The 24045-nt window shown below is 43.7% G+C and overlaps 2 protein-coding genes across 2 annotated transcripts in view; both read right to left on the reverse strand.

Moving 5' to 3' along the window:
* Positions 1-15213, reverse strand: part of LOC142282748 (uncharacterized) — a 45146-nt gene extending 29933 nt beyond the window's left edge. The window contains exons 1-2 of the mRNA XM_075333025.1: positions 15109-15213; positions 12235-12358 (exon numbers count right to left, since the gene is read on the reverse strand). Of these exons, the coding sequence (XP_075189140.1) occupies positions 12235-12358; positions 15109-15213 (229 nt within the window). The remainder of the gene's footprint in view (positions 1-12234; positions 12359-15108) is intronic.
* A 1267-nt stretch (positions 15214-16480) lies between these two features.
* On the reverse strand, positions 16481-17854 carry LOC142282757 (uncharacterized). The gene has a single exon (XM_075333034.1). It carries the CDS (start codon positions 17641-17643, stop codon positions 16849-16851), a length of 795 nt encoding a protein of 264 aa, XP_075189149.1. The 5' UTR covers positions 17644-17854; the 3' UTR covers positions 16481-16848.
* Between the last annotated feature and the right edge of the window lie 6191 nt (positions 17855-24045).

The raw sequence follows: 24045 nt of genomic DNA on the forward strand, positions 1-24045 counted from the left end.
GAGAAAACCCGTTACTACCATAAAACACAATTAACATTAATATTAACATCTTTAGCTACCCCAGCGTGGGGTGTCTTCAGGGGGAAAACTGCACCGCCGTGTAAGGGGTCCGTCCGCCCCTTACAAGTATAACACATATAATACTGGAGGATAAAACAAGACCGAGCACAAGACCTTCACAGCTGTCTACACATCATAGGGAGATTTCATGGCACCTTCTCTCCATCTACCTGATGATCCTGAGGAACATCGGGATCTTCTTGTTTACAGTCCTGTGGGAGAAGAGGACGGGGACATCTCTCTGGTGTTGTCCTCTTACTGGATAGACCTGGAGGAGACACATACAGGGACTGAATTCATTCCTTACATACAGATAATTATAGGCCGTGTGTATTTAGTCCTGTCTATTACCTGGTGATGTGAGGGGCTGGGGAACCTCCATCATGACGTCCTTGTACAGATCTTTGTGTCCTTCTAAATACTCCCACTCCTCCATGGAGAAATAGACGGTGACGTCCTGACACCTTATAGGAACCTGACACATACAATGATACCGTCACCCCCGATCCCTTCATAGCGTTACTGTATAATGTCCCAGCATTCCCAGCAGTGTCACCTCTCCAGTCAGCAGCTCAATCATCTTGTAGGTGAGTTCTAGGATCTTCTGGTCATTGATGTCCTCATGTATCGGGGGGTGAGGTGGAGGCTCCGTGATTGGGCTCAGGGGTCTTCCCCATCCCTCAGACACAGGGGCCTGACAGCGCTCACTAGAGGTCTTCCTCACTACTGTGTAATCCTGGTTATGGAGAGACACAGTAATAAATCTCACTCCAGACATTTCCAGAGTCCTCACCTCTCCAGTTCTGTCCATCTGTTATTCCCATAGATAAGAATGATGTAATGTGACGTCATCAGAATCTCTCACCTCTCCAGTAAGCCGGAAGAGGATCTCTAGGGTGAGGTGTAATATCCTCTCCGCCATCTTGTCCCTGTCCATATCCATCCTTCACGGGGCAATCAGGAGAATTCTCTTCTATAGAAGATCTCCACTGAGAGGATCCGATATTGTAGGGACCTGAATGGGGAGAAGATGACGATGTAACATCATAAAGAATCCGCTGTAATAATACAATTACTGGAGAGAATAAGGGGAAACATATAATGAGAACATTCTGGGGGAACATTATACTGTGTGGGGGCAGAAAGGGGCCGAGGACCGAGGGCAGAAAGGGGCCGAGGACCGAGGGCAGAAAGGGGCTGAGGACTGAAGGCAGAAAGGGACCGAGGACCGAAGGCAGACGGGTTTCCTCACTTCTGGCCTCTCATAGTTGGGTCGAGTGAATCTATCAGAGACAAAGGAACAAAAGCTTCATGATTCATAGAAATCAGCAAGAGAAAAACACCAAGAAAGTCTCAGCGCTGAAGGGGTTAATGCTGCCTGTGACCAATAATGGGGAATAACCACACACCTCCACCTGCAGAGCCGCTGTCATGTGTGACAGTCATGTGGTTTCTGGCTATAGAAGGTCACAGTGTCTGGCTGAGTAGAATGCTCCCTGACTTTCCATTGTTCCTGCTGTCAGTATTAATTTCCTGCTGGATTGATCTCTCCCCCTTTTGGACCCAGCAGGAGCTCGCCTTACACCAGATAATCAGCATTGTATGGGTGCTTAAATACCCGATACTTCCTTGGACTGATGCTGGTGATATTTTTTAGTTCATTCAAGCCTTGGTTGCAAGCAGGTGACTTGTACTCCTCTGTGGTATTGTCGCTGGTATCTTCTACCTGTGTCACCTGTAGATAAGTAGTTCATGCATTTCCCTGTGTCCTCCTTGTGTCTTTAGTGGGGTTGATGAAGAGCTCGTCCCACCCATTCTCTATTTAGGGCCCAGCAGTAGTTATAGCTAAGGTCAGGTATCCGGCTCAGCGCAGAGGTGCGGAACCTATCTATAGTAGGGAGGGACCCAGGGAACAGCAGTAGGTTTGGTCAGGGGTCACCAGCTTCCCTTTCCCTAAAAACAGGGTTTCCCTTACCTTCCTACTTGGTGTTTCCCAACCCCATATCTAGAGTAACAGCCTCACAGTATACATGTGGCTGCTCTGTGCTTCCAGGACCTGTGATGATGTCACATGGAGGGGAGGAGTCAGGGGTCACATGATCAGCTCCTCAGTGTATGCAGGACTCTGCTGTGCTGGTTGTCATGGTGCTGGATGAGGGGAGGTTTATGTGTGGGGTCAGGAGGGGTTTACAGTGTGGATGTAGCAGAGCCGTGTGTGTGCGAGGTGTACGGAGCGGAGCCGCGTGCGTACGAGGTGTACGGAGCGGAGCCGTGCGTGTACGAGGCGTAAGGAGCGGAGCCGTGCGTGTACGAGGTGTACGGAGCGGAGCCGTGTGTGTGCGAGGCGTACGGAGCAGAGCCGTGTGTGTACGAGGTGTACGGAGCAGAGCCGTGTGTGTACGAGGTGTACGGAGCAGAGCCGTGTGTGTACGAGGTGTACGGAGCGGAGCCGTGTGTGTGCGAGGTGTACGGAGCAGAGCCGTGTGTGTATGAGGTGTACGGAGCAGAGCCGTGTGTGTACGAGGTGTACGGAGCAGAGCCGTGTGTGTACGAGGTGTACGGAGCAGAGCCGTGTGTGTACGAGGTGTACGGAGCGGAGCCGTGTGTGTGCGAGGTGTGCGGAGCAGAGCCGTGTGTGTACGAGGTGTACGGAGCGGAGCCGTGTGTGTACGAGGTGTAAGGAGCGGAGCCGTGTGTGTACGAGGTGTACGGAGCGGAGCCGCGTGTGTACGGAGCGGAGCTGTGTGTGATCGGCTTTATATAGGCCTCGGAAGCTCCATACATGGAGCACGCTGGATACTAGCAAAACCCAGTGTGGAGCACAAGAAAGTTTAGCGGACCGGGGTATAGGGAGAAGAGCCCAGACCAAGGACAAGGGTGTGACAGGACCCCCTCAAAGGGACTCCCCCAAAAGACTTTGTAACTGCGCCATTGAGAACCATGGTCTTGGTTTTCTGTCAGGGGGTCACAGTGAGGTAATGGAGGCTGTAGGGAGACAGGAGACTGAAAGCCGTGGACGGACATGGAGCAGATATCCTGGAAAACCTGGGACGAGCAGCAGAGGCACTACCAGTCACAGGTATACAGCAGAAGCCCTGGAGACCTCAGACAGGCTGCAGAGGTACTGACACCCACAGGCAGACAGGTAACTGAGGTATTGGAAGCCGCAGACGTCCTGGAGACCTCAGACAGGTGCAGACATACTGGAAGCCACAGGCAGATTGGTAGCTGAGGTGCTGGAGGCCACAGATAGTCTGGAGATGTTCTGGAGACTGCAGACAGGTCGCTGTGCACACACAAACTAATAGTCCTAATACCAGGACACAGGTGAGTATCTTGGTAGCCTTATATAGGCCAGTTAAGCTCAGCACATGGAGTGTGTCCGGCTACTTGCAAAGCCCAACGTGGAGCACAGGAAAGTTTAGCAGAGCGGGGGAAGGGGCAGATCCCAGACACGGGACAGGCGTGTAACAAGTGGATGTGGTCAGACAAATATCCAACAATGATCTATAAAATTGTGACAACTCTGAATTTCTCTTCCCCTTACATCTATTGATTATTTTCTATTGATCTATTCTCCCCTTTATCAGTGAATACCATTTATTTTTATCCTTTATCAAGTAAAATAATAATTGCAGATAGTGAAAGTCATTCTTCTGTTACCCAAATCTCTGCTGAACATTACACAATGCACATATCACATTCCTCTAAATAATGGGCACAATCTAGTTATACCTTTATCAATCCATTCTGTGACATTCCCAAAGTGCTCACAATTTCTGTTCTTCCAGATGAGTTTGATATGAGTTGTGTTCCTTTTTTGGACATTTATTTTTCTTCAGATGCTTCCACCAATAAAGTTGACTGCAGAATCTTCCGGAATACAATCGCGGGTAACTCCCTTCTTCATGCGGGGAGTCGCCATCCCAGGCATGTCATCAACAACATTCCCACTGGGGAGTTCGTCAGGGCCAATAGATGCTGTAACACTGAAACGGCATATCCCTATGAATGCAGGATCATTGAGAACAGGTTTGCCAATAGAGGCTATTCAAGAAAGGTGGCTCTGGAGGCTAAAGATAAAATGTCAGATATTACCAGGGACCAGCTTTTACTGAATAAACCCTCCAGAACAGATGGGTGTAATCGTGCAGTTGTATTTTCTATGAAATACAGCATTGATTATTATTCCATTATCAATATTGTTAAAAAACATCTACCTATTCTCAATACGGATGAAATCTCCCAAAACATTTTGCAAGAAGGAGTTAAATTTGTTTCCAAAAAAAATGGCACCATTGGATGTATTGTGTCTCCGAGTGACCATACCAGCCGGCGCATTGCTGTGGGGGCTGGAAGTCACGATAATTGGCTTCTACAGTAGGGTCATACAGGTGCGGCAAAAAGCTGCGCGGTTTATGTAGATTCATGAGTAATGGAAACAAAGTTAGCTCCTGCGCTACTCCTAAGGTTTATAATATTGATTCCTTTCTTAATTGTGGGTCGTGAGGTGTAATTTATGCTATTACCTGCACTTCTTGCCGACTTCGGGATGTGGGGAGCACGAATCGTGCGCTTAGGAGAAGAATCTCTGAACACGCGTACGACGCTAATAATGTTAGTAGCAGGAGCTGCTCGGGAGCTTCTCAGCATTTCACCAATGTGCACGACGGCAAACTAGATGCCTTAGCGGTAAATGCTATTGAGAAGGTGTCTGTCTCCAAGAGAGGTGGGGATTAAATAAAACACTCCACATTAGAGAAGCACAATGGGACTTTTATTCTTAATACTAGAGTTCCATTTGGACTGAACCTTAAGAATTAATTAAACAACATTTATTAAACCCTTTTTTTTCCTTCAGGCCACTGCCAGGTGGGATAATATGTAATTTAATTATGTTAAACAACTGATCCACATGTAATTGTATTATGTCAGTTCCGGTTCTTGTCTTTGTAAATCGTGTGTGCAGTCAGTGATGCTATGTGATCAAGGACGCTGCAACATCTGAAACGCGTCTTGTGTATGTTACGCACCAAGCCATACTAATGGCTATTTTAATGGAAATTCAATAAAGAGTGAAGTTTTATTCTACCTACTGGACTGGGGGCTGGATCTGTTTTTGTGATTGGATCTAGGAGTGGCTTTCCTTCCGTGCACCGTCCTCGATTATCTCCGCTGGGTGAGCTGGAATTCCCCTTGTCTTGGAAAGCATCCTAGTGCAGGTATGGTACTGCCTTTACTTCATACAGCAAATTCCTGCTGGTTGGTTCTCTTTAAGATTCCTTTCTCAGAAGCTTTTATTATGAGGAGAGCATATTTAGTTTTACAGTGGGTACGGAAAGTATTCAGACCCATTTAAATTTTTCACTCTTCGTTTCATTGCAGCCATTTGTTAAATTCAAGAAAGCTGATTTTTTTTCTCATTAATGTACACTCTGCTCCCCATCCCCCATCTTGACAGAAAAAAACAGAAATGTAAACATTTTTGCAAATTAAAAAATAAACAAACAAAAAACAAAACTGAAATACCACATGGTCATAAGTATTCAGCCCCTTTGCTCAGTATTGAGTACAAGCGCTCTCCCTTTTGAGCTAGTACAGCCATGAATCTTCTTCGGATCCTGGATTTGCGGATCCTCTGACATTCTTCCTTGCAGATCCTCTCCAGTTCCGTCAGGTTGGATGGTGAACGTTGGTGGACGCCATTTTCAGGTCTCTCCAGAGATGCTCAATTGGGTTTAGGTCAGGGCTCTGGCTGGGCTGGTCAAGAATGGTCATAGAGTTGTTCTGAAGCCACTCCTTTGTTATTTTAGATGTGTGCTTAGGGTCATTGTCTTGTTGGAAGGTGAACCTTCGGCCAAGTCTGAGGTCCAGAGCACTCTGGAAGACGTTTTCTTCCAGGATATCTCTGCACTTGGCCATGTTCATTTTTCTTTCAATTGCAACCAGTCGTCATGTCCCTGCAGCTGAAAAACACCCCCATAGCATGATGCTGCCACCCCCATGTTTCACTGTTGGGATTGTATTGGGCAGGTGTGGAGCAGTACCTGGTTTTCTCCACTCTTACTGTTTAGAATTATCACCAATATGTTCTAATCATCTCATCAGACCAGAGAATCTTATTTATCATAGTCTGGGAGTCCTTCATGTGTTTTTTTGCAAACTCTATGTAGACTTTCATATTTCAATGAGACGTCCGTAGGGCCACTCTGCCATAAAGGCCCGACTAGTGGAGGGCTGCAGTGATAGTTGACATTTTGCAACTTTCTCCCATCTCCCTACCGCATCTCTGGAGCTCAGCCACAGTGATCTTGGGGCTCTTCTTATTTTCAATAATGTTTTATTACATGAAGAAAGTATATTTAACAATATTCATGAATTATGAATTGGCTTCAAACTTTCAATACATATATCTCATAGTATAAATGCTTAGAATTTTATTTTATATGAGAGAAAAGGAAAAGATGGGAGGGATGAGAGGGGTAAGAATATTTTAATAGGGAAGAAATCAGGGGAAGAATAACGTAAGTGGGTAATAGGGAAGGAGGTTGGGGAAACATTCCTGCTTATTTAGTTCATGTAAAATATTGTTATGATCGCTTATTATTAACAAACAATTGTTTAAAATACATAATATAACTCTTAACTCTATAGGGCCTATTAAAGAAAAGAAGAGAAAACAGAAAAGGGAGAAAAGAAAAGGAAAGAAAGGGAAATCAGCAAGGGGACCGGGGGGAATTAAAATTCAAATCTTAGATTAAAATATCCTTGGAGAAAGGTTGCTTTTAAATCAGGAAATGCCGATTGTGTCACTGATCTATGGACTCCAGCGTTTGTGGTAGGAGGAAAATGTATTGTTTATAATTGCATGTCTTTCTTCATACTTATGATGGGTGGATAGTAAGTTAATGATTTCATTAATATTTGTGCATTCTTTCGTTTTCCACTTTGCTGCTATTAGATTTTTAGTAATTAAAAAGAGGTGAATGGTGATGGGAACATGGGATGGATCAGGATTTTCAGTTCCTAGAGACAACAGGGCCATATGTGGAGAGATAGAAATATTCCATTTTGTAATTCGGTTCAGCAATTTAAAAATTTCAGACCATAAAGTTTTAACCATTGGGCATTTCCAGAAAATATGGATTATATCGCCTATTTGGTTACACCCCCTCCAGAGAAGACACGTTTTTGTTGAATTTGCTTATTCTTGAGGGGGAGTAGTACAAATGGCTCAGGAGTTTATAGTAGGATTCGTGCAGTGTAGCACAAATGTTTGAGCTATAAGTCGCTTTTAGGGCTTTTTCCCATTCCCTTTCAGAAAATTGTTGCTTTAAACTATGTTCCCATTTAATCATGTAGTCCATTTTTTTAAAACTAATATCTTCGTTGAAGTTGTTGTAAATGCTCCTAGTGCTCCATATTTGCTTATTAGCCATGTTACTGTATAGCGTGCTAACAATTTCTGGAATTGGATGTTTGAAGGCTAGTAGGTTTTTTATGGTGGATCGTAAAGCAATAATTATCCTGAAGTCATTGTCTGAGATATTATATTTTATCTTGATATCCAAGAAGGTGATAAAGTCTATTCCATTATATAAATCTTTTAACTTTTTTGGACCCTGTTTTCTCCAATTTGTGGGAATATTTTCTCTGGCTATATAGGCCGGGAATGTAAGAGGAAACTCTTTTATCTGTTCAAATTTAGTAGTGTCCAGTTTATTTTTATTTCCCTTAAGGTTTTTCCAGATCGCGATTGTAGAGGCCAGGGTGGGGTGTACAGGGAGAGGAAGGTTAGTATTTTGCAAATAGCGTAAAATAAGATGGCCAAGCGATGCATAGCTATTATAATCTAGTTCCAGATCCATCCATGCGTGAGATTGATTGTTCTGAATCCAGTATATGCTTTGTCTAATTATGTTTGATTTGTAATAATTTAATATATTTTGTAAACTGTAACCTCCTCTTTTTTTGTGTTTCAATAAAACATGCCTAGCAATCCGCGGCCTCTTGTAGTTCCAGACATAGCATTTCAGGATGGTATGTAAATTACTCAAGTAATAGGGGGGGGATTAAAAGGGGAATGGATCTAAAATAATATATCTTTGGTAAAATCATCATTTTGAATGCATTAACTCTCCCCAACCAAGTGATTTCATGTTTTTGTAAATTAGTTGCTTCTTTTTTGGACTTTATCAATTAAATCTTTCATGTTTATGTCTATTAGAGATTGGAAATTATTTGTAATTTTAATACCCAAGTAGTTCAAGAACCCATCTACCCACTTAAAAGATGATTGATTTTTTATGTTGCTAATGACCCGATTGTTTAGAAAAAAGGGAAGGATTTCAGATTTTTCAGCATTTAGTTTATAGTAGGAAATTTTGCTAAATAATTCCAATGTGTTTTGTAGTTCCATTAAGGAGTTTATCGGGTCAGAAAGAGTGAGAATTATGCCTTCAGCGAATAACCCTAATTTGTGATGTCGAGCTCTGGTTTGAATTCCTTTTATTTCTGGGTTAGATCTGATATATTCTGCCAGCGGTTCAATAGCTAGTATAAATAGTAAAGGGGATAAGGGACATCCCTGACGGGTTCCATTTGATATTTTGAAGGGACTGGAAAGATGATTATTAGAGAATATTTTTGCGGTGGGGTTGGAGTACAGGGCCAGGATGGTATCAATAATTTGTTGGTTGAAGCCGAATTTAAGAAGGGTTAATTTTAGATACATCCAATAGATTCTGTCGAAGGCTTTTTCTGCATCAAGAGATATAATCAGGGATGGTATCTTTTCATTTATACGAGAAATCAAATTTAAGATTTTTCTTGTACCATCTGGAGTTTGCCTTCCTTCTATAAATCCCACCTGGTCGTTGTTTACTATTCCCGGCAAAATAGTTTTTAATCTTTCGGCAATCAATTTCGCGTATATTTTAACGTCCGAATAACTTCCACATATCTAGGATGCAGTGTGATTCAATTCTCCTTTGTCATGGTTGGGGATCGAAGCTATACTGGCCGTATAATACAATACAAATAGAAGGGGAAAAGAATACCCCATCACTAGGGAAAGGGGGGAAGTGGTGACCCCTGACAATACAGCTCACCCTCACTGCCCTCACCAACCCTATACAGATTTTGCACCTGTCGCCGAGCAGGAATACCTCACCCTAGGCAAACCCTGATCTGGGCCCTAAGTAAGAATGGCTGGTATGAGCTATTTGTCAACACCACTAACGCTAAGGGCGACAAAAGTAAATAATACAGGGGAAACACAAATGCTACCACCTGAGCCCAGGTAGATGGCAAAGGTCAAACACTTATCTTAGGAGCAGCTACTACAGAAGTCTGTGGAATAACAAGAGGAGACAACCGCTGCAGACCACAACCAGGAACAACTATAAACCGCACCCCAGGGGGAGGTTTATAAAGGAAGTCAGAGGCTGGCAACTGAGAGGAAAAACTGAGTTTCCCAGGGTCATAGAGTCCGCTGCTGCAGAAACAGAAAACTGTCAGATAACAACACATGCTGCCAATCTCTGCAATTTTCTAACACTCGCTGCTACCGGATTGTCCGCCAGCCATCACACCTCTGTGACATCTCCGCACTATTTTTGTGCGAAATGTCTACAGCTCTGCCTCAACTCCAGAGATTCTGAGACAAAATCATCAGATCTAAACAATAGAGAAAGACAGGCATGAAGAATATATATTTTACAAGCATTTATTAACAAAACAAGTTTTGAAACGCAATTATATAGAATGTGATATACTTCAGAGTTCTATCTCCAATCTGGGGCTGCACTTTTTAGTAAATAAAGCAGTGGGCAACCTGAGATTAGTGAATTATCTAAATATAATCTAATATCAAAACCTTTCACAAATGTTCCTAAAGACTCTTGAAATACCCAACTTACTAGCAAAGTTGAGCCTGAATTTCCATTTTGTGGGATCTCCGTGTGCAGAGCGGGATCCCACAAATCTCTGCGGCTGCTCTAAGCACGAGACATTGCTCTCTCAACTAATCCAGCGCTGTCACTTGCTTTTTTTAAGGTTTTACTGAACTGCTTAAGAAGGATGCCGCAGAGCTGGGGTCGTAGAGCTCACTCTTTCACTGTGAGAGTGATCACTGAGGGTTGTGGGATCTCACCACCTGGAAGTTCCTTTTGGGGGACATTAGAGACACTTCCAAAAATGTTGGTACTGGATTATATTTAGAAAATTCACTAATCTGCGGCTCTTCACTGTTCTAGTAAATAAAAAAGGCAGCCACAGATTTGTGATAAGCACTATTTAAAGGGAAAGTCCTCAAACACATTGCACTAGAAACTAGATATTACCCTTGTAACAGTATCAGCAGCAGATCCCCCCATAACAATGCATCATGACCACATTTTTTGCTTCAATCTTTATCCCTATATTCCGCCGTCAAAACCTAGGTGCGTGTTATGGTCCAAAAAATATGATAAGTTTAAAAAGAGAGAAAATGGTTCTTTCCCTCACCAATTCCGGCTTAAAGGGAAGGTGTCGTAAAAAAAAAAAATCAATAACTGAAAAAATGTAAATTATTAATGTTTTAATGTTTTGTTTAAAAATTATTTGTTTTTAATTGAGCAAAATATAAAAAAAATTAAAAAGTTTGATATTTTCCACTCTTAAACACAAGGGGGAGCAGCTTCTGAAATCCTACAGAAATCCTACTGTAGAAATAGCCTGGATTACAGCTGCAGTAAAAGTGGGCGGAGTCTGCTTTCCTGTGTGTGATGTCACCTCCCCCTCCCAATCTGGGGGTTTCAAAAAGTATAAGAGGGAATGAAGTTTAGGATCACAGTGCGGAGCCATTTTGCTGGTGACCAGAAATGTCTAAAGTGTCACCAAGGACAGCAGACAGTATCACACAGGAGATGATTAGATACAGCTCAGCAGACAGTACCACACAGGATAGGATTAGATACACAGCTCAGCAGACAGTATCACACAGGAGAGGATTAGATACACAGCTCAGCAGACAGTACCACATAGGACAGGATTAGATACACAGCGCAGCAAACAGTACCACATAGGACAGGATTAGATACACAGCGCAGCAAACAGTATTACACAGGAGAGGATTAGATACACAGCTCAGCAGACAGTACCACATAGGACAGGATTAGATACACAGTGCAGCAAACAGTACCACATAGGACAGGATTAGATACACAGCGCAGCAAACAGTATCACATAGGACAGGTTTCGATACACAGCTCAGCAGACAGTATCACACAGGAGAGGATTAGATACACAGCTCAGCAGACAGTACCACATAGGACAGGATTAGATACACAGCTCAGCAGACAGTATCATACAGGAGAGGATTAGATACACAGCTCAGCAGACAGTATCACACAGGATATGATTAGATACAGTTCAGCAGACAGTATCACACATTATGGGATTAGATACTCAGCTCTGCAGACAGTATCACACAGGATAGGATTAGATACAGCTCAGCTGACACTGAACTTGAAGAAAAAAAAAGGATCCAGCAGCCAAGTTCCAATTGATTTAAATTATTTTCTTTATTCAACAAAGATAAAAGGGTTCTTCCATAATAATAAAATCCAATTTACATGGCAGGGTAGAAAAAACGGAACGCGTTTCGGAGTGACAACTCCTTACTCTAAACAAAGCCATATGAATCACATTGCCATTATAAAGGGTAACATACAATTAGAGGGTGGGGAGAAAAAATTAGAACCCTATGTGCAATCACACCCTGTGACTGACAAAAAGAAAAAAAATAGAACATTTTCACAGACATAACAAATAACATTTATAGACTATTCCAAATGTTCCAAACATAAAATCTTGTACAAAAATTTTTTTTTTCCTTTTTCCCTCATCAGGAAATGTGCATACCATGAAACCATGTTCATACCGCAGTTTACAACATGACTCTATAATATTACCACATTCATGCAACCACTTAACATAAACTCTGATGTAATATAAACTTCTACCCATAAAGGGCGGCAGACTAAGACATGGCATGATCATTAATAGAAAATATAGTGATCCGTTATTTTTATCACTATATTTCTCTATAACAAAGGATCATTCACATTTTTCAATCATCAATTTGAAAAAACAGTACCAGAGAGTGCACAAACAGCAAATCTAAATTATTACCGCATTTATTTAGATCTAAAATATTACCACATACTAATAATCTATTAATGTGAACATGAATGCAATATAAGCGTCTATCCATAGGGGGCAGCAGGTTTAACGGCAGTGTGAACACGCTCTGAAACTGCAGAGAAACAAGAATTCATTTATCAAATTATACCAAATTTCTTTTTCTTCTTGTTTCTCTTATTTTTAAGAAACCATAAATGTGCAAACAAAAATAATGAAGGAAACATTCGGATGAACTCCGGTAAAATACTCAGTTGCATGATATAAGTACCATACACATTTTATAAAAAAAAGAAAGGAGGAAGGAAATTTAAGCTAAAAAGGGGAGCAGAAAGTGGTTGCAACTATTAAAGTCTGCATGACAAAATAGAAAATGATTACAAAACACATTACGGAGATCGTGTTAATTGGCCGATACCATTACGTTGAGCATCACAATGCATTTAAGATTTCATTCCTGATATTTACACCATTTGGAACTCTGCTGTTCAGTAAAATCATCCACTTTGCTTCTCTGCGTAATAGAAGTTTATTTAGATTGCCACCACGTGTGGGCACTCACTTTCTCTGCTGCACTCACCTTAAGTGAACTTAGATCTCCTACGTTTGATCGGGAAATGTTTAGAAACGGCAGGTGTACGGGTGGTAGTATGGCTAACGTCGTATATATGCTCTGATATACAACGCCGCAGGGATCGAGTAGTATTACCCACATATTGAAGACAACAAGCTTCACATGTGATCACATATAATAATTCATTTGTGCTGCAGTTCATCAGTGATCTAAGTTTAATCTCTGTTCCTGAGTTGCAAGATTTAATAACCGTTGTATTTTTCATATATTTACACAGACCCCAATTTCTTTGGGAACATTTATATGATCCTGTTGTGGGGAGCCAGTTGCGTAGAGCAATGTTAGTGTTTCTGGGTTCCAGTGTGATCACTGGGTGATAAGGCATTGGCCAGGGTGGCGTTTCTCCTGGATACAAATCTAATCACTTTACTTGGAATTTTTTTCAATACATCATCCACCTCTAGTATGGGCAAATATTTCTTTATTGTTTTAATGACCCGATAATAATCTGAACTATAATCTGTTGAAAAAACATCAGGGGCAGAATCAGTAAACCATGTAACTTGGATTTTATTATTATGGAAGAACCTTTTTATCTTTGTTGAATTAAGAAAAAAATGTTTAATTCAATTGGAACTTGGAAGCCGGATCCTTTCTTTTTCTTCAAGTTTAGTGATTGTCTGCAGCCCGGTCTGGCTGTTTCTTGATGCCTGCACCGTTCCTTTTAATAGTTCTCCAGATGGGTGAGCTGGTAATTTTTCCTTTTATTGAGCTCAGCAGACAGTATCACACAGGATAGGATTAGATACACAGCTCTGCAGACAGTATCACACAGGAGAGGATTAGATACATGGCTCAGCAGACAGTATCACACAGGATGGGATTAGATACAGCTCAGCAGACAGTATCACACAGGATTGTATTAGATACACAGCTCAGCAGACAGTCTCACACAGGATAGGATTAGATACAGTTCAGCAGACAGTATCACCGGTACACACACAGGCCGACAGGAGGCAGGCGGGGAGGGGAAAGCTGGGCGTCTTATTGGAGACGGTAGCAGCAGTGGTGGGGGGAGGGGCTCCGGTACTCACATGTTCTGCATGCACACGCGCACAAACACACACAGCTCTGCTGCACTGCATGCAGGGGGGATAGCGGATGGCTGGGAAGAGCAGAGGGAGGGGGTGTCATTGGAGACGGTAACAGCAGGAGGAGGGGAGGGGAGGTGGCCCGGCGTCCCGTACTCACACATCGCGGCGGTTGACAGGGGTAAAGTGGAGCAAACAGCAAAGGCTGTGAGCTCCACAATGATGGCGCTGATCTCCTCCCTCTGCTGTGATCTGGACAGCCCAGGGGGCCCGTCCAGGTCACAGCAGACGCCTTCTCTAATGTTACTAAATGGGGTCAGAGCCCCACTATCAGAGTCTATGCCCAGGGGGCTGCCATAGTGGAGGTAACTCATTACAAACACCAAATCCAAGATGGCAGCCCCCAGTGCCTTCATTAAAATTAGAATTAAATAATAACTAAATAAGCAGAGATTTTAATTTTGTATTAAATATACTGATTTTTTTATGTGTCACAAACACCGAGGTATCGTTACAACACATCTTTAGGTACATTGCCCAGTTCGGTCAAGTTAGTTATTATAAAGTTAACATGAGCAAATCTTTGATACTTAATATGGGAATTTCGGAAGACATTAAAAAGAACTTGGAGGCTGAATTCCCACTGACCTGGGTAACAGATAAAATCCCCTACCTGGGCATTCACCTGACTTTCCCGATCAAAAATTTACAAAAAGTTAATTACTTAAACTTAATGCAAAATATAACAAAAGAGATGCAAGCATACCCTAAAACATTAGTCTCCTGTATAGGCCTTGTTGCCATAGTTAAAATGATGATCTTGCCCCAGGTTTTGTACTACTTTCGTAACTTACCTATTAAAATTTTATCATGCACTCTAAACAGGATCCAGTCAGCCCTAACTAGCTTTATAAGGAACCGTCAAAGTGTGAGAATCTCGGCGAAACTTCTCTTTATGCCAATAGCAGCGGGAGGTTTGAGGTGCCCTGGTGTTAGAGCATATTACCAGGCTGCACTGGTGGACCAGCTTAGATATTGGTGGAGGGGAGACTTAACTAAAGCCTGGGAACAACTGGAAACACAACTAGTGAAGCACCTCTCTATGGTCTCCTTTATGTGGCATCTCCGCCTCACGAAAAAGGTGAGGATTCCAGACTATCCAACAGTACGGGTGGGTACAAATATGTGGCTATCGCAAACAGTTGGGCACAGGCTGATTCCCATAAGGATCAATAAGATTCCGATGTTGGCTATCAGTAGAGTAATTCCCTTTGCCAATCTAGATGAGTGGATATCAAAAGGCATATCTACGACAGGTTGTATTATGTCAGGGGGGTCCTAATGAATTTCTCAGATATCATTGACAAATATGGAGTACACAGCAGGGATTTTTATAAATATCTCCAAATCAGGCACCTAATAGCTGGCGTATCATCAGAGCAGGACACCCTTATAGCCAAATATGAAAATTTCTTTACAGTTAATAAAGATTCGGCTAAAAGGATCTCAGTAGCATACGAGGCCCTGAACTCGGTGCAGCCCCCCACACTCTCTACCATATGTGAAAAAATGGGAAAAAAGATTTAGATACTCGTTACTTGAAGGAGCAATGGGTGCATGCGTTCCAATTGCATAAAAAGATGTTGCATTGCATTAATCATCTAGAGACCTCCAGAAAGATTCTTTATAGGTGGTATTATACAACAGTAAGATTAAACAAAATCTTCCCGCATTCCTCAGATACATGCTGGAGGGGTGAGAACTCTCCAGGTTCGTTAATTTACATGTGGTGTGAATGTGGAATAATCCAACAAGTTTGGAGAGAGGTGCAACAATTACTGAGTAAAGTTTTGGGCTATGCCTTTGATTTGGGGTCGGGAACAGCTTTGCTGTCTTTAGGATTAGAAACTATGACCTATGATGATGCAGTTATTACCGCCCATCTCTTGACAGTAGCTAGAGCTAGCATTGCAAATAAATGGAAACAACAGTCTGTACCGTCCATTCAAGAAATTATAACGAAAATGCAGCACAACTGTATTATGGAACATATGATTGTCAGCAAGAAAAATAAAGGTTTCCAGTTTGAAGTGTCCTGGGGGAAATGGTTAGACTTTTCTAGACTATCGTACCATTAACAGCTGTTAAGATGAGTAATTTCTAAACTAGCTTAATGTTTAGTGTGATGCATATTAAAATGGAAGAGTGGCTCCAGAAGAATTGGACCAGGTATAAGAGAATGGGATATCAAGTGTGGAGGAGGGGGAGTTATTCACATATAATGCGTTGTCAAGTGAATAAACCATGTTCATGGTGTCTGTGGGGTCCGGGTGCACACGTTCATTCATCCAGTTAGGTGCAATTCAATGTATTGGTTGTACTTGATTATACATGTAAAATCTTACCATATATATTGGTTTCTTTAATCATTATAAATATGTCAAAAGAAGCGGGTAAAAGGAGATGTTACAGTATGTACTTACTATTGTTTGAAAAAAACAAAAAATTTGTTACAAAAATATTGATTTTATAATCACTATTAATACAAAAATAAAAAAAGCAACACCTTTCCTTTAAGCAATTGTAGCTGATTTTTAGATAAAACCCTTTGAATTATGGTACATCATTATGGCTTCTCCCGTGTAATTCATCTGACAACAGGACCTCATTAATGTTAAAAACACTGGCAAGTTCGGAAAGCGAGAATGGCTGCTCCGCTCTGTTGGTTTTCTGATGTCGGCAAGACTTGATTTACCAGTTATACATTTCAATTATTCACAACATGAAAAAGGTTCCTTCCCTGTGCGGCTTCTTTAGATGTTTAACAAGATCTGATTTCTGAGAATTACTTTTTCCACATTCAGAACATAAAATTGTTTATTTTGTGTGATATTTTTGATGGTAAACAAAGCTTAATTTCATAGTAAAACATTTAGCACATTATGGGCATAAAAATGGCTTCTCCCCTGTGTGATTTTTCTGATGTCTAACAAGGTATGATTTCTGAATAAAACATTTCCCACACTCTGAACATGAAAATGGCTTCTCCCCTGTGTGAATTTTTTGATGTTTAACAAGGTCTGATTTCTGAGGAAAACATTTCCCACACTCTGAACATGAAAATGACTTTTCCCCTGTGTGAATTTTTTGATGGTAAACAAGATTTGATTTCTGAATAAAACATTTCCCACACTCTGAACATGAAAATGGCTTCTCTCCTGTGTGAAGTCTCTGATGTTTAACAAGATCTGATTTCTGAATAAAACATTTCCTACACTCTGAACATGAAAATGGCTTCTCCCCTGTGTGATTTTTCTGATGTCTAACAAGGTGTGATTTCTGAATAAAACATTTCCCACACTCTGAACATGAAAATGGCTTCTCCCCTGTGTGATCTTTTTGATGTCTAACAAGGCTTGATTTCTGAGTAAAACATTTCCCACACTCTGAACATGAAAATGGCTTTTCTCCTATGTGAATTTTTTGATGTTTAACAAGGCTTGATTTCTGAGTAAAACATTTCCCACACTCTGAACATGAAAATGGCTTCTCCCCTGTGTGATCTTTCTGATGTCTAACAAGGCTTGATTTCTGAGTAAAACATTTCCCACACTCTGAACATGAAAATGGCTTTTCTCCTGTGTGAATTTTTTGATGTTTAACAAGGCTTGATTTCTGAGTAAAACATTTCCCACACGCTGAACATGAAAATGGTTTCTCCCTTGTAGGAGCCATTTCATGTTCCACTTCCCTTCTGTAACTTTTATTTTGCTTACAGTTCTGTGATAAATGGGAATTTTGGACTTGTTTGAAAAGATCAGATGATAGAGCTTTCCAAGGAAGGACTGGAGGTATATCTGGGACAGCAGCATGCTCTTCATATGTATCATGTGTGATACTTTCATCATCTGTTTTAAATTCTGAAGATATTAGATGTCCATCTGAATTCCTGATACAGTCATCGGCTAAAAATAAACACAATGTTATTATTTTTTAATGATATAATTTTGAAAGTAGATTTATTTTTGTTAAACCATAACATCAGAAATTAAATTAGGAAACAAATTATTCTGAATCTGTTTTCCAATTTCGAGATCTAATGCCGGCGTCACACGGTACGATATATCGGGCGATAGGTCGTCGGGGTCACGTCGTTAGTGATGCACATCCGCCATCGTGTGACATATCGTACCGTGTGACACCTCCGAACGACTATGAACGAGCACAAATACTCACCTTATCGTTGCTCGTTGACACGTCGTTCATTTTCAAAATATCGGTCCTCCTTCTGTGCTCCGGTTGTTCATCGTTCCTGAGGCAGCACACGTCGCTCCCTGTAACACCCTGGGAGCGACGAACACAGCTTACCTGCATCCCGCCGGCAATGAGGAAGGAAGGAGGTGGGCGGGATGTTACGTCTCGCTCATCTCCGCCCCTCCGCTTCTATTGGCCGGCGGCTGTGTTACGTCGCTGGGACGTCGAATGTCCCTCCCCCTTCAGGAAGAGGATGTTCGCCGCCCACAGCGAGGTCGTGCGGGAGGTAAGTACATGTGACGGCAGTTACCGACTTTGTGCGCCACAGGCAATGAATTGCCCGTGATGCACAAACGATGGGGCGGGTGCGATCGCTCATGCGATCGCACGATATATCGTCCCGTGTGACGCCGACATAAGAGTTACATCTTCGTTAATTCTGATCTCCCATTCCTAGCACCAGTTCTTTGGAATGTACTACAGTAAATAATCTGACTGATTGTCGCAATGTGACTGTAGGATAATGAAAGACAGGAGCCTCCTATACTTTCTTTCATGCTAGGAGATCTTAGGCTATCCCTAAACTCTGGATTACCTTTGAACGTGGAAGGAAGGGGCAGGAGTATGATGGAAATACAGATTAAGACAGATGGGAAAACCAAAATCAGACACACTGCAAATTCACAGAAATAAATAGTGAGAGACTAAGGAGAAAAGCAAGAGCTGGAAAGCAGAAACAAAACGACAACAAGGGTTAACACCATAACTGCTCACAGCAATAATGCACAACAACCACCAGTTTGTATCACAATACCTCACCCGACCTGTATAGGTAAACTATAGCTGGCATTAATGGAATAGTCCAGCCAGCATATACAGAAGGGGAGTGAATGATATTGGCTCCCGTACAGCATGCGATGAAAGACATTAACAAGGAGCCCAGCAGAGAATAACTCTTGCTAGTCTTACTAAGTATGTTGTTCGACGCCGGCGTGTCCCTGCGCTGCTCACAGACATCAGAGAAGTTAGCAGAGTGCCAGAATCTGTAATTTCTACAGATCCTGATGCCGCCATGACAGTTGTCGATGCCTGCAATCATCTTGTTGTGACATTGATCCACAAGATAGACAATTTCAAAAAGGGGTTTTTATTTGAAGACGAAAATAAAATAGACAGATGCCAAATATTTAATGAGCTTGTTCAGGACTGTAACATTGATGGCCTATCCTATATAGGCTTTGTAACCAAAGCAGGTAGCAGGGTCTTGCTGTCTGTGCAGATAAACATTAGGGCTTCAATTCATCAAGACCGGGGATGTACACTGTCAGGGACTTGAGTGAGATTTCTGGCATAGGGAACATCACAGTTTGTTATGAATTAAGGCCACTTTACACACAGAGATAAATCTTTGGCAGATCTGTGGTTGCAGTGAAATCATGGACATATTGTTCCATTTGTACACAGCCACAAACCTGGCACTGATTGTCCACAATTTCACTGCAACCACAGATCTGCCAAAGATTTATCTCTGTGTGTAAAGTGGACTTTAGGGAAACGGTGGTATCACACCCTTTTTCTGGCCAAGCTCTGCCTATTTTTGCAAAGCTGGTTAAAATTGGCGTGAAACCTCCAAAAGTCGCACAATTTATTTTTTGTACATTCATTTTTTATTGACTATAACATGGCTATGATGTATAAATGTTTGGAATCAGCGGTACAAAAGGATGTTGATGAAATAGAGAATCATGACTGTAAGGCACTAGACTGTTAATGTAACGCCCGTCCCCACCAGGTCCTCTCACCTGCCCAGCCCCAGCATGGTCCTCACGCGCAATCCCGCTCCCAGCCTCCGGCAGTGGCGTCCTTCCTCTTACCTGTCCCTCGGCTCTGCAAGCTCTGCTTCTGATTCGAGTTCTGCTGGGGTCCACTCTCACTCCCGGGTCGTACGCTCTGCTCCTGTGTCTGCTGCAGGCCACACGCAGGTCTGCAGTAAGTGATCTTAGGCTGCGTGCGAGGCCGTGCCCCCTTTCTTAAAGTAATAGCGTCCCATTGCCTGGGGGTGACCTTAGTGGTCACCTGTTACCTAAAAAGGTATATAAGTTCACCTTTCCTGACAGAAGGCGCCCGAGCAACGCTGCTTATAGTGCATTGCTAGTATTCAGGTCCCTGTGTGCTATTGTATTGTATCTTTGCATCTGCTGCCCATTCCTAACCTTTGTCTTGTCATAGTGCCATACCTGCTGTGGACGGCACACCTGAGCCATACCAGTGCCATACCTGCTGTGGATGCCACACCTGTGTCATACCTGCAGTGGATGCCACACCTGTGTCATATTCATGCCATACTTGTTGTGGACCCTGTACCTGTGTCATACCTGCTGTGACGTCGCATCGGTATCATCTCTGTTGTGCCTCATCAGGAAACACCGACATCAAACGTCTAAGAGACTGTACCTGGCCTTAAGAGACTGTCGCTACTGGTCCCTGGCTGCCGTGTGTTTAGGCCCTTTGGGGAATGCACCACACAGTCCTTTTATAGGGGTTCGCTGCTGGTCGCTTTCTCATGGGAGTCCGGTGCATGGTCCAGTGGGTCCACCCCTGGACGCTCGCTGCCACTCAGTGAGCATAACAGTTTGCTCAGGCCATGGACTCCGCCGGGACCAAGCCTACCCACCTGGCCGACATGCAACAAGAGCTTTCCCGCCAACGTGAGACCCAAGCAAAGCTAGTGGCACACATGAAGTCCGTGGAATCCCGTCTGGCATCCAAGCAGGCCTCCGAATCCTCTGACGACCCACAGCTTGTAGAAATACAGGAGGAACTGTCTCGCCAGCACGAGGCTCAGAGACGCATGTCCGAATATATGGCGTTCGTGGACTCTTGTCTGTATGCACTGCAGAACCCGGCTTCATCTGCTACCTCTGAATCAGTGGGATCATCTACATGCATGGGCAGATCCCGCTTGGCCTCCCCACAAATGTATGTGGGTGACCCAGGATTGTGCCGCGGGTTTCTGAAGCAGTGCTCTTTGCACTTTGAGCTGTCGCCTTTGCAACAGGTGACTGACTGCTCCAAAATAGCATTGATCATGTCCCATCTGACAGCTTGGGCCCTGGCATGGATGAATCCACTCTGGGAGAAGAATGACCCGATCATCCAAGATCTGTCCGTCTTCCTCGACACCTTCCGCAAGGTGTTCTATGAGCCTGGACGCCTCTCTTCTACTACCTCTTCGCTCGTGAGAATCCGCCAGTGGAATCTCACCGTGGGACAGTATGCACTCGAGTTCCGCACTCTGTCCTCTGAACTCAGGTGTAATAAAGATGCATTGGTAGCTGCCTTCTGGGAGGGATTTCCAGAACAATCAAGGACGAACTGGCCGGCCGGGATTTACCTACTACCTTGAAAGATCTGATCTCCCTGGCTACCCATACTGATCTCCGCTTCCAGGAGCGTGCCAGAGAAGTCACCCGTGAGAGGAGAACCTCGCGTCTGGCGCCCACCTTCCAGCAACCAATGTTGCCTCCTTCCACCAGGCCTACTGCTCTGCATGAGCCCATGGAGGTCGATCGCGTCAGAGTCCAGACTGCAGCAGAGGAATCTGAGGGCGGCAGGAGAATGCTTTTACTGCGGAAATGCCAAGCATCTGATTCAGGACTGTCCAGTAAAGCTGGGAAACTACTGAGCCTAGGGTTCGTCGGAGAGGCCACCCTAGGTCACGCCAAGTCCTCTTCTTTTCTCCATGAACCCGTATCTCTGTCCTGCGGTCCCATCCATCCCATCGGAGCGTGTGGTCCTGGATTCTGGCTTCGCCGGGAACTTGATCCAGCAGGCTGTGGTGGATCAACACCATATTCCTGTCCGATGTCTTGCTACTCCCATCAGTGTTTCCACCGTGAAAACCGTGAAAAAGCTTAACCGCTTTCTGAACCCATCCGGTACGTCACGGAGACCTGTGAAATGCAAGTGGGGCTACTGCATTCGAAGACGATTGCCTTCCACATGCTTCCCGGTATGGCGCATGCTCTGCTGTTGGGAATACCCTGGCTTCGGTCACACAAGCCGGTATTGGACTGGGATTCAGGAGATATACTCCAATGGGGAGCGTCCTGCCACAATAAGTGCCTGATCCCGGTGCTTCCTCCGCACCCACCAGTCGAGCTGGCCAATCTTCCCGGGTTGCCCTCCGCCTACTGGTCCTACGCCGATATCTTTGACAAGAAGGAGGCTGAGATGTTGCCGCCACACAGACCCTATGATTGTCCCATTGACCTTCTCTTCCGGAACAAGTCCTCCTCGTGGGCGCATCTATCCTCTGTCGCAGGAAGAGACCCAAGCCATGTCCGACTATATAAAGAGGAATTTAGCACAAGGCTTTATCCAAAAGTCCTCCTCTCCTGCCGGAGCGGGCTTCTTCTTTGTTGGAAAAAAGGACGGGGGTCTACAGCCTTGCATTGACTAAAGCAGATTGAATAAGATCACGGTGAAGAACAAATACACGCTACCTCTTATACCGGAATTACTTGACCGCATTTGAGGTGCCAAGATCTTCTCCAAGTTAGATCTCTGGGGCACATACAATCTGGCCAGATTTGGTAGGGGGACGAATGGAAGACGGCGTTCAACACTCGTGATGGGCAATATGAATATCGAGTGATGAACTTCGGGCTTAGTAACGCTCCGTCAGTTTTCCAGGCGTTTGTGAACGACATCTTCTGTGACCTTCTTTACACCTTTGTGGTTGTGTACCTAGATGACATCCTTATCTTCTCTCCATATCTGCCTACCCACCGAAGACATGTCTGTCTAGTCCTGCGGAGGTTGAGAGAACCGCCTTTATGCCAAACTCGAGAAATGACTGTTTGAGCAGACCTCGCTGCCCTTCCTTGTCTACATAGTCTCAGATACCGGTCTGAAGATGGATCCAGAAAAGCTGTCAGCCATACTGAAGTGGCCCCGTCCGGAAGGGTTGAATGCTATCCAGAGGTTCCTGGGATTCGCCAAATCTTACCGGCAATTTATTCCACACTTTTCGTCTCCGGTGCATCCCATATCCTCTCTCACTCGCAAAGGGGAGAACCTAAAGAAATGGACCCCGGAGGCTGAAGGAGCTTTCCTGTCTCTTAAATGGGCCTTCACTTCTGCTCCAGCATTGCACAGACCCGACACTAACAAACAGTTTATCCCTGAGGTAGATGCCTCCTCCTCCAGAGCCGGTGCAGTCCTTACACAGAAGACTACCGAGTGTAAGACAGTAACCTGTGGCTTCTTTTACAAGGCTTTTTCCCCAGCAGAATGAAACTACTCGATTGGCGACCGAGAGTTGCTGGCAAGCAAGTTGGCCCTGGAGGACTGGCAATATCTGCTGGAAGGGTCGGTGCATCCAGTCATCATCTATACCAACCACAAGAACCTGGCATATCTTCAAACAGCTCACAGGTTAAACCCACGGCAGGCTCAATGGTCATTGTTCTTCGCCCGCTTCAATTTTGTCCTGCATTTCCGTCCAGCCAAGAAGAACCTGAAGGCCAATGTGCTGTCCCGGTCATTCCTGTTAGTGGATCAGGAAGAAAAGCCTCAGCACATCATAGAGCCTTCAAAGCTAATGGTGGCACCGGTTGATATGCACCAACTTCCTCCCGGTAAGATGTTTGTCACTGAGATCGATAGAGAACGTGTACTCCAGTGAGGACACTCCTCGAGAATAGCAGGAAATGTGGATTAAAAGGAAATCTCTACAATTGATCTCCCGGTACTACTGGTGGCCAGGACTCCAACAAGATGTCCTAGAATTTCTTTCATCCCTTTTCTTCCTGTGCTCGGAACAAGATCCCGAAGATGCTTCCAGCCGGTCCTGTGCTTCCTTTACCAGTACCATCTGCT

This window comes from Anomaloglossus baeobatrachus, unplaced genomic scaffold, assembly GCF_048569485.1.
Source record: "Anomaloglossus baeobatrachus isolate aAnoBae1 unplaced genomic scaffold, aAnoBae1.hap1 Scaffold_52, whole genome shotgun sequence".
Taxonomy (NCBI): Eukaryota; Metazoa; Chordata; class Amphibia; order Anura; family Aromobatidae; genus Anomaloglossus; species Anomaloglossus baeobatrachus.